Source organism: Poecilia formosa, unplaced genomic scaffold (genome assembly GCF_000485575.1).
Source record: "Poecilia formosa unplaced genomic scaffold, Poecilia_formosa-5.1.2 Scaffold615, whole genome shotgun sequence".
NCBI classification, from domain to species: domain Eukaryota; kingdom Metazoa; phylum Chordata; class Actinopteri; order Cyprinodontiformes; family Poeciliidae; genus Poecilia; species Poecilia formosa.
The window spans coordinates 84,667-95,976 of record NW_006800554.1 but is presented as its reverse complement, the minus strand read 5'-3'; the positions used below and the strand labels follow the sequence as shown (position 1 = coordinate 95,976).

General features: G+C 37.9%; 1 protein-coding gene and 1 long non-coding RNA gene across 2 annotated transcripts; one reads left to right on the top strand and one right to left on the bottom strand.

Moving 5' to 3' along the window:
• The first annotated feature begins 158 nt into the window (after positions 1-158).
• Positions 159-4,009, top strand: LOC107834413 (uncharacterized). Its single transcript, XR_001660205.1, has 2 exons — positions 159-1,339; positions 1,561-4,009. It is a non-coding gene; the product is annotated as an uncharacterized LOC107834413 (long non-coding RNA).
• A 1,621-nt stretch (positions 4,010-5,630) lies between these two features.
• On the bottom strand, positions 5,631-9,759 carry tmem267 (transmembrane protein 267). The gene is made up of 3 exons (XM_007541530.2): positions 9,652-9,759; positions 6,327-6,792; positions 5,631-6,242 (listed from the first exon to the last, which is right to left on the bottom strand). The coding sequence occupies exons 2-3, from the start codon at positions 6,732-6,734 to the stop codon at positions 5,907-5,909; spliced, it is 744 nt and encodes a 247-aa protein (XP_007541592.1). The 5' UTR covers positions 6,735-6,792; positions 9,652-9,759; the 3' UTR covers positions 5,631-5,906.
• Positions 9,760-11,310: the final 1,551 nt, after the last annotated feature.

The following is an 11,310-nucleotide window of genomic DNA, read 5'->3' as shown; positions in this document are numbered from 1 at the left end:
GGGGCTAAGTAACATTTAGTTACATAAACATGTTTTCTGTTGTTCTCTTGACCGTCATCATCAATGAGAGGTTACTCTAGGTGAAAGAAGGAAGGAAAAACAAAAGTTTTCTTTTGTAAATTCTCTGCTCTGGTATGCAGCATCACTTTTGCTGGAAAAATGTGACAAATTAAGCAACATCTGCTATTTCCTGTAGTGTAGTGGTAGATATGGCTGTTCTTCCTCTTCCTTCCTGCTCTATTCAGGATATTCCTATTTAGCACTAACAGCTCAGCACAATGACTTGGATACAGACCCAGTGCAAGTACTTGAGCCGAAGTGCGCACTACAAAATGTGCTTTTATCTTCAAAAGTGAGTACTTGAATATTGGGAAGACATTTTATTAGCTTTTATAATGTTCAAATATGAATCAGTCAGTGTAAGGAATTGGGTATATCTTTGGATTTTTTTCCCCCCTTTTTTCTTTTAAATGTCAATCTAATAGTTTAAAGGTACCATTGTTTAAGTGAAAACATCTGTTTCTCGTCCTGGTATATTAATACTGAGACACTAAGCAGTCTGAAGGAACTTCAACAGAATTTCCCTCAATCGTTTTTGCATTGCTATTATGGAAGAATAATCTTATCTTCACTTTATATATTTCTTACTTATTTCAGAAAACAGATTTGCACAAAATGGCATTGATCCAAAAATAAAGTTACATTTAAAATTATTTAGGTTCATTCCTGAAACTGCTCAGTTCCAGTCCTGAAATTAACTGAAACATCACTGCTTCACATTAATTCGTATTGGAAACTTTAAAAAATAAAATGAAATGTTCTCTAAGGTCTTGAATGCAGTGTCTTTTTTTCCCCTCAAGCAAGATTTGAATATTTACAGGAAATATATATTTTACTTAGAACATAATGTGAGATTTTAGTCAAGAAATGCATTACATAGCTCTTTGTGAATAACTTTTTAGGTACCTTTTTTTAGAATAAGAATTTAATCTATGTTAATTTAATCTATGTTGGGAAAGCAAACATAAGTTGCTCTCCCAGAACAGTAATATAATCACTCAAATGTAAAATAACTAGTCTTAACCTGCCAATAATTATACAGGTGCCTTAAAGTGTCTAGTTAAGATACCCTAAGGCCACAAAAAGATGGGCCTTAAACTCACCAGGGAGCTAACAAAAAAAATATAAAGATAATATTTATGCTGGATATATTTTCTTGAAATAAAAGAACGCCACTAGAAATAGGTACTCTGCTACATATGTTCTTAATACTAAAGACTCCTTCTTTTATTTACATTCATACCACAAACACAACCTTTTCAAATGCACCGGTGCAGAAGTGTGTGTGACAAAAACACTTGCAGTGCTCACATCTCATCTTTCCTTACCTTTTAGATAACATTTGGTGTTTAGCAACCGTTGTTCTCCAGATGTTCAGAGTATCTCAACAAACATGAAGGATGTGTGTTATTCAAATGTCAATGAAGCCACCAACAAAACGAGCCAGATACGAAGCAAATTCTCTCATGGAATAAAACAATTATTTNCACCGGTGCAGAGGTGTGTGTGACAAAAACACTTGCAGTGCTCACATCTCATCTTTCCTTACCTTTTAGATAACATTTGGTGTTTAGCAACCGTTGTTCTCCAGATGTTCAGAGTATCTCACCAAACATGAAGGATGTGTGTTATTCAAATGTCAATGAAGTCACCAACAAAATGAGCCGGATACGAAGCAAATTCTCTCATGGAATAAAACAATTATTTTTTTTTTTTATATATATATATAAAATAAGTTGAGCAAATTTAATCTAACTTTCCCTCAATCGTTTTTGCATTATTATTATTATTTTTTTTTAAACTTAACACTTGAAAATAAACTTTTAGCAGTATTATAAACTCCAGGAGCCCTCTAGTGGAAACGGGACATCAATACATGTACTTCTTCAATCCAAAAAACAGAAAAGGGAAAAGACTGGGCTTGCTTAAAAAGTTTCCAGGTTACAATAGACACAGCAGGAGAAAAATGCATTGTCCCCAGGATACCTTACAATTGCACAGCACACCCCTACAGCCCATCACTATGTTGCATGTTATGGGAAATTTTAGTGTTAATAATACTGCTTAATTCACTTTGTTCACGTCACATCTATTTAACTAGACTACCTATAAATGCTTTATTTTTATGCTCAATCTTCAGAAAAACAAAACAAAGATATCCTTTTGAGAATAAGAATTTAATCTGTATTAATAATTCCCTTATAACTTGTCATGGTTAAGTACTCAGCACTGTTTTAGTATATGAAATGTATTTCTGAGATCTAGGAATGCATATCTAATTTTACTTTGCCATTTTTTTCTGCACTTTATGCAAGAGCAAATAGAGTTGCTCTCTTAAAACTGTAATGAAATCAGTCAAACATGACAATAATTACATGGATGCCTTTAAGTGTCCATTCAAAATACACTCAGGCCACAAGAAAATTGGCCTTACAGTTAGCAGGAAACTAAAAAAAATATGCAAAGTAATATTAATATAGGATATATTTTATTGAGATAAAAGAACACTAGAATTAACTCGGTACTCTGCATATGTTCTTAATACTAAAGACCCCCACCTTACAAAATCACTCAAAAATTAAGTATATTTCACATTTTAAAAACTTAAAGTGCAAATATTCAACACATCAAAATCAGTCAAAGATAAAAAGAAAATAAGCAGCAGTAAAATATTTTTACTGGGGGGGTGGGGGGGGGAGCATTTTAAATAGCATGGCAAATACATTCACACCACAAACACAAACTTTTCACATACACCGGTGCAGAGGTGTGTGACAAAAACACTTGCAGTGCTCACATCTTTCTTTAGCTTTAAGGTAAAGTTCCAGTGTTAAGCAACCGTTAATCTCCACTAATGTTCAGAGAACCTCAACAAACATGAAGGATGTCCGTCATTCAAATATTAATGATGCCACCAACAAAACGAGACACATACAAATCAGATACTCTCATGCAATAAAAAGAGTTTTTTTTAATATAAATATATAAAATAACCTGTGCAAATTCAATCTAACTTTCCCTCAAATGTTTTAGTATTATTTTAGAAACTTAATGCTTGAAAAGAAACTTTTAGCAGTAATACGCAAACTCCAGGAGCCCTCTAGTGGACAAGGGGCTTTAATACATCCGCTTCCTCAATGAAAAGAAAAGGCAAAAAATAAAAATCTCACCTTGCTTAAAAAGTTTACATTTACAATACACACAGCAGGAGAGAAATACATCGTACCCATGATACCTTACAATCAAACAATACACCCATCAAGCCCATCACTATGTTATGCAAAATTCTAGTGTTAATAATACTGCTTAGGAATGAGTGTTTTCACTGTACACCTATTTCATTAGACTACCTGTAAATGTTTTTTTGATTTTTTTCATTTTTAACTGTTTTTGTCGATACTAATGTGAATGTTTCTTCATACCAATAAAACATGTGCCAATGTTATGAACACCCTACTCAAAAAACAAAATAAAAATCCAGCATATTTCAGATTTGCGATTGGCAAAAATCACCAAATGCTTAAATGTTACAAGCAAACAATCAGAAGAGTGAAACAGTCCGTATCTGAAGAAGGCGGCACTGAAAGCCAAAACGACAAAAGGCTCAGACAGTAGCAAGTTACTGCTGGTTAGACAGAATGGCTTCTCCAAGCATCACAATGAAGTGTCAGGTGAAGGGACAGCTATAACAGTTACATATTAATATAGGCAATTTCGTGTTGTGGTGATTAGAAATGGATGTCATTGGTTGAAGTCAGACAGAAAATCGTCAAAATGTGTACATGTGCTTAAACTATCTCCATCGAAAAAATGGCGTGCGAGTTTCAAACAGCCTGTGGTCGACCTTTGGTTGGCTTTTCCTTGAGTTGTTGAGGCTGAATTATAACATTTTTCACTGATTGGTGCAGATCAGACATGGGTTGGTTACCAGTTTCAACACAAACTAAGGTTTTTACAAAGTCCCACCTATACAACCACAAAAATTACTGATCACACCATTCATACGGCTAAACGGCCTGATCAGATGAAAGGGAATGTGCTGCAGTGACAAGTCTCTCCTGTAGAGGTCAGCAAAGAGTGACAAAGAACAGCTTCTAGTCACCAGACTGAAAAAAAAAATAATATTTTCCAACTTCCATTGAAAACAAAAACTTATTTTACACTTTTTCTCTGCCATATTGTGAGAATCTCAAAGCCCATGTGTTGTGAAAATATATTCTGGAAATTTTTAACACATGTCGAAGCTGGTATAAAACAGTCACTGGACAGAGTCACTTCAGAGAAACTTACTTTGCAGATAAAGATTTAAATACATGACACAAGTATCCACAAAGAGTCATTTCATAATAATCCAAGATTGGCACCCATTTTGGAATGTTCCTTTACTCAAAAAACAACACAGTTCTGGTCGGAGATGTACTTCAATTCATAAGCATAAATATTCAAAATGTTGTATTTGAATTGTTCATTTCACAAGGTGAAATTACCGTACAACACAACAGTAGTAACTTAAAGGATTTTGTATTTCCTTGAATCCACAAGACTACTTACAAGCTCAAATGTATACATACTCTCCCCAAAATATTTGTCACATGTCTGTTAATATCAAAATCTAGAACGTTTTTGCTGGAATTTGTACCTTTTTAAACTGGTTGCCTTTTAACAGGATTATGGTCTGCGCCATTTCAGAAGCCAAATGTTGGTTTTCCAAAAGTAGTTTTGATGTGTGTTTTGGAACACCTGACCTGTTGGAAAAACCAACCGAGTCAAAGTTTCAACCATCTGACCCAAATTGTCATCTTGAGATAAAATATTAGAATGCTTAAGAACAACGTTCAATGTTTGGGACCTTTTACCAACTGAAAATTGGTGGACCAGTGTCACTGTCCACAGTGAAGCAATTTTTACATCATCATAGATGATAGCCTCCTTCAAATTCCTTGCCTGATAAAGACCAGCCCTGGTTTGGACCCTCGGTTGCTGAAAAACAATTGCTTTCTGGACTCTGTTGAGATTTTAAATTTTACCCAATCGTTAACGTTTGGCCATGACATAGTGCCGAGCTGAGGAGGCGTTGGCAACACACGGACTGAATGGCTTTGTTCACTGCCTCCGCTGCCAATTCTAAAACTGCAGACATATTGTAATTTGTAAATTGACCTCATCGTTCACAGCTTTTCCTTCTGTTTGCTGATTGGCACAGTTGAATTCTACCAGAGAAATGCGGGTGAATGGGAGAAAACCCGGGCAGAGCACTGAAGTGAGATTAGAATCAGGCAGGATTGCGCAGGAAGGCAATGTCTATGTTAACAAACTCCAGCCAAAAAACTTGGACAAATGTGGGGTGTTTATGAGGACGATGATATCCAGCAGAAATCCAAACTGGTTTTGGCCCTGATCTAAACAATATTACAAAATTTTAAAAGGTATATGTTGATAATGTCAAGCAAAAATCTTTCAATTATCTACCGCTCTTGAAAAGAAGAGAAGTCAAAATCCAGCCAGAACCTGGTTGATACCACGAGGAGGTGAATATATGTAGAGACTGTATGTATAGATTAAAGAAAATAAGAATAATCTAAAACAAATTTAAACTTCTGCATCCAGTTCTGTTCTTTTTTATTATTATTAAAGGAGCAGACTGAATCATCAGGCTACCCCAACGCTCGTGTGTCTATGTACAAGCTGTTTGCTTTTGTAAAACTGTTCTCAAATAAATAAAAAACAAAACAAAAACAAAAAAAACTCATCTTAATCTTTCAAGTGTTAGAAATTTTTCTTCAGTCACTTCAAGTATTTGAATATTTCAAACTGTCAATGATTTCCTCCAGGGGTAGCTGACGCATCTACACGTCGATCGCAACGCCGTGTTTGGTCGAGATCACGTCCCTGGTTCCCGTTAGGTACATGAGCACGGAGCACAGGTGCGGAAGTGTCGCCGTGGTGCTGACATACAGCCAGTAGGGGACGGGCGCCGTGTTGCCGAACGGACACACCCACAGGCCATGGCGCACGGCGTCCCGCACGTGGTGAGATGTCATGGAAATGAAGAGCATCCATGGCAACGAGCACCAAGAGTCTTTGAGGCGGCCAAGCCACATCAGGAAGCGGAGGGTGAGGCAGATGACTGGGATAAGGGAGGAGCAGTGGAGAGGAGGCCGTTGGGGCAGCGACACGGCAGCCTGGAGGAGGAAATTACATACTTTTAGATTATTGATATGGTCTCACTTGGCCTAAAAGAATGTGAGAAGTAGCACAGCTCTGACCTTGAGAGACAGAGATCCAGCCATGTAGAAATGGTCCAAGTCTATAATGGATGCCAGAAGGCCCGCCAGCAGCACTTCATATAAATCACTCTTTTTCCTCAGTCCGATCACAACAGCCCACGACCACAGCCCCACCAATCCGTGCGTGGCGTTGTCCAAGGCAGCACGCAGCCACAGGTGCTGCTGGATGGCGGACAGCTGGAGCGCATGATCCGCCACCACGCAGAACACCCCGAGTCCGGCTGAAGCCAACAGAGAGGCGGAGCTGAACGTCTGCAGGAGCGCCTGGGCTTTCTCCGCCTCCACGGCCAAGCTGAGAGGCACCCGAGCGCTGTCCGCCCTGAGGCCCACCCCCAGCAGGGGAGACGAGGAGGGGGAAGAGTTGAGCTTGGAGTAAAAGCCTTGCATGTCAAAAGGTGGCTAAGGGGAGCCTATCGTCAGAGAAGATCAGCAAGGTTAAGGTAGACTGCAGAAGAGGGAGAGAGAAAGGAAGGATTCAACCTTTGGAATGAAACAGAAACTACAGAAAAACATCATCAAAAACATCAGAAAAACATCCCTGCAGAAACATCAGGGTTTCTGCAGGGTTCACCAACTCAAATTTGAGACAATTGTGAATGTCATTTAAGACCCATCTCCGCAGAAATGTACTCTCCTAATTAGTATTAATGCTGCTTAGGCCTGTCGCGATAAACGATAAGTCAATTAATGATAAATGAAACCTATCGACCTCATTATAATTATCAGCTTTATCGTCTCTTCCTGCCTTTATTGTTTCCTTTCTCTCGATGACACTGAATGAAAAAAGGCTCAGCTCCGGTGTTCTCCACTGACCCTCCCTTCCTATTTCCTTAGTGTAATGTCCAGCGCACCTGATGGACCACAAATTAGCCGACAGAAATCCTAGATATAACGGTTCATCGGGTTCGATCGTGCTGTGTGGTGTCCAGCCATAGCCATTATTTTGGACTTGTACTGTAGCCCAAAATAATGGCAACAAGTCCAGTTAACTAATATTAATATCAGGCATTAATCAATGCTTTATTAGAATCTACCTGTGATGCATGTGGCTAGAGTCAACGTAAAGTCCCGACTCAATGAAACTCATGAAGAACAGCTGAAAACTTACCGGGTTTATCAACTGCGGTAGCGATTTGGCTCCAACTCCTCCCCTTGTCATTTCTATATTCTTTGCACGAAATGTTAAATAAATATTAATGTTGTTTCCACATATCATCTCAGATATCCGCTGGACCTCGAGTTGCGCCGTGTCAGCTGTTTGGGATCCTCCTCATTATTCCCCCTCAGAAAGCGCGGAGGAGAATCCGCGCTTTCTGATTGGCTACCTGTCAATCAGCGCTAACGCTCCCGGTCGGGGAAAACCGCTGATTTAGATCGAAGCGGCCACGACGATCTAAATCATACTGCAGAATGATCGGTTACGAAATCACCAGCGACAATCTTAGATCGGCCAACGATTTAAGATTATCTTAAGGGGAAAATAGGAGCAAAAAATCGTGTAGTGTGAACTACTGTGTTAGGTAGTCGGATGTGCCCATCTTCTCTATTTAAATCTAGTGATTACTGAAAGGCAATATAGTATACAGACTTCACAATCTGCACTCTTTTGGTTGAATGCAGTATTTATTTCCACTTTGGCTTTATGTTTTTTAGTTTTTATTCAAGTACGTTTTTTGTTAATGGAGACGGAGAATCAATTTTATTTTGTTTTTGGTTGTTTTGTTTATTTAGTTTATCAGTTCCAGTGTTATGTGTTCTTTTGAAAATAAAGTGTATCCATCTATGGCAGGAAATCACATGCATTTATGAGATATTTCCATTAAATCAGTGTAAAAAGGTATTGAAACAATATTATTGTTTATTGCAATAATTTTTTAGACAATTAATCGCTCAGCAAAATTTGTTACCGTGACAGGCCTAATGCTGCTGTCTTTAGGTATTGACATCATCTACGGTTTATAAAAAATGTTTGCTTTTTGTGATCATCTTGGGCGCCACTAAAATGAAAGAAAGTACTTGGAAAAACTATTTCCAAGTACTTTAACCTGGAAACACCATTCAAATTTCATATCATTCAACTACTTTTTCATACCTTTTACAGATTTAATGTAGTCACTCTTCAAATTTTTGCTATCAGAAATAAAAAAGCGCTCGCCCACCAACTCAGAGTTCAAGTCTAATTTCAACTCTAATTCCAGCACCAAAGAGGTGATTCTCAAAAAAACATGGCATTCAGCACATGATTAACTGAAAGATGAGGCATCTCTTCTACATTCCTTTAAGACAGTGGTGCCCAAAGTCGGTACTCGAGGGCCGTCATCCTGCATGTTTTAGTTCTCTCCCTGGTTTAATGTACCTGGATGAAATTAGAAGGCCTAAGAAAAATACTGACTTGCTGAAAAGGTTGTTGCCACCAGCAGGGAGAGAACTAAAACATGCAGGATGCCGGCCCTTGAAGACTGACTTTGGGCACTTCTGCTTTAAGTTATGTAGTACAGGCAACTGCCATTAGATCTAAGATATCAACCAAGTTCCTCATTTTTAAAAGAACACACTTTGCTAAAGTACTGACACCCAATGACATATTTTTCTTATTTGGTAATGTGGTAACATATATTTTATTGATATGTCAGTGTTTCCCCAATTCTTGTCCTTAAGGCACACTGCCTGTTTCCTTTTTTTTTTAAAAAAAAACACACCTGATTCAGATGTCTACCTTTTGTCAGTTATCACATTAATTCACAATAAAATACAATGAAGTTCGTGGTTACGTATTATATAACTCAATCCATGGGTAAGGCACTGTAAGCAAACCATTACTGCTCAAACAACAGCTTCAGTCATGTCAGAGTAAACCCTGAGGGAATATAAGAAAATGTCTCCGAGTCTGATGTAACTGACTGAAATGTGGGACAGCCTCATTCATTCCCACATTTAAGCACAGCCTGACAGTAAGATCCAGCGCGTAAAAAATAATTAGCTGTTATTTATATCCCAGCCTCGTCGTCGATCCTGCAACCACATATCAATTTTAGAGAGAGAGCTGGACACAAATATTTCTCCATAAAGCGCATTTCATCGAGCTACAGTGACGTTAGTGACGCTGACTGAAAGACAGCGGTGAGGAACAAGATGTTGCTTTGTGTAGGCGGCGGACAGCGGCTGTCAGCGGCGGATGCAGTCAACAGTCTCCTTCACGAATGACGCGCTTCGTCTCACACCGCATCACAATATTTAACATTTGCTTATCTTATCACTTGGTTGCGATTAAGAGCAACTAGTTGAAACATATCAAGTTACTCACCCCATAGCACAGCATCAAACACCCTGCTGCTAGGGCTTCCGGGTCTTCTTCTGCTGTGTTTTGCAAGTCTTCCACGCTTCACGTTGCTGCCACCTACTGGTCATTGATGGAATAATAAGCACAGCGTGAGGAACATAGCGGATTTGGAAGGATTGTGAATATTGGTGTAGAACCATCAAAATATAGCAACATTTCTCAATTTACGATCAAGGCAAACTATAGTGTATAGTTTGATCCAGTGTGATATTATCTTTAGTTGTTTTGGACAAACAAACGAAGAAATAATAAAGTTTAAGTAAAATAGATGTATGCCAACATAAAACATATTTAGATGGGGGAAAAACATTACCAATACCACATTCTAAAAGTAAAACATTCTTTGAAAATTTATAGGAATTTATGAGAGCAATTGCAACTGAACTTGGTATTTCTAATACAGACAATTTAGAGGGTCTTTAACGATTTTGGGACCCTAATTTATTATATTTGTATGGTACTGTGTCATACAACCTTACCTTTTGAATGAGTTGGATCAGGTAATAATATTTTAGCCTTCATTCAGCCTTCAGCAACATAATTGTTCATTAATTCATCAGAAAGTTTTACCTGCAAAACAAGAAGGTAAAATCTATTATTTTTATCAATATTTTTTTTGCCTTTGATGAACCAAGCAGTTTTTATGCACAGGATGTTTTCAAGGTTTTTCCTCCTATGATGGTTTTTCTCATTCTGTCTCTTTCAGCTTCTTTTGTCTGGGATGTTCACTGAGCTCTTCCTTCCTCGGGGCCATCTTCCTGATATATTCTTAGAGCATGGATGTTTCATCTTGGATAGTGGCTCTGATGCTTGCTATTCATCTGCCTCCTTCTTTGCACTTAGTGTACAATGTGTAGCCTGTGGATACTGGGTTTCGGGGGGAATTCACCAAGCATTGTGAGCAGCTTTCATCTGTGGTCTGAATTTCCTCCTTTGGCTGACTTATTACCCCAACAGAGTAACTGATTACTGGCAAGGCATAGCTGTGGACCGCCAGGACCTTGCGCTTGCCATTAAGCTTTTAGTAAAACTAAATAAATAAGAATGTATCTTCAGGCAACTCATGAAATTAGTCAGGATTTAGAGCAAAGCAAAGTTTCTAATTCACATTGGTTAAATATAAGTGACCTTCATAGATTCTGTGGTAACATCTTTCTTTCACTTGGGTCATTGAGTGCTAATTCTACTAAAGACCATAACATCTTTCAACAATAACATATGTTGTTGAGATTCAAGAGCACTGCTTTGGGCTGGTTTGAGTCATATTTATTTTATTTATTTTAATTTGTACATGTACAGTTGAGTCAAAAAAGTGTTTTCCCCCAATACAGATTTCTTCTGTTTTTGCTTTTATTCCCCCTGTTTGTTTGTTACGTTTAGATGTTTCAGAATATCAAAGATTCTTTTTCCACAATAAATAAAAGTAAAAACTAAATGTAGTTTTTAAATGATGATTTTGTTCACTAAGGAGTCTGGGGGCTTCTCTAAACTGACTGGACAGTATGAGAAAAAGCGCTTAACCCCTAATGTTAATTAATTGTGATTGAACTAATTTTCTTTTTTTAACTGGGCTGAATTTCACAAGTCAAAGCCCATTCCTGATTATTATCTGACCTGGAAAGT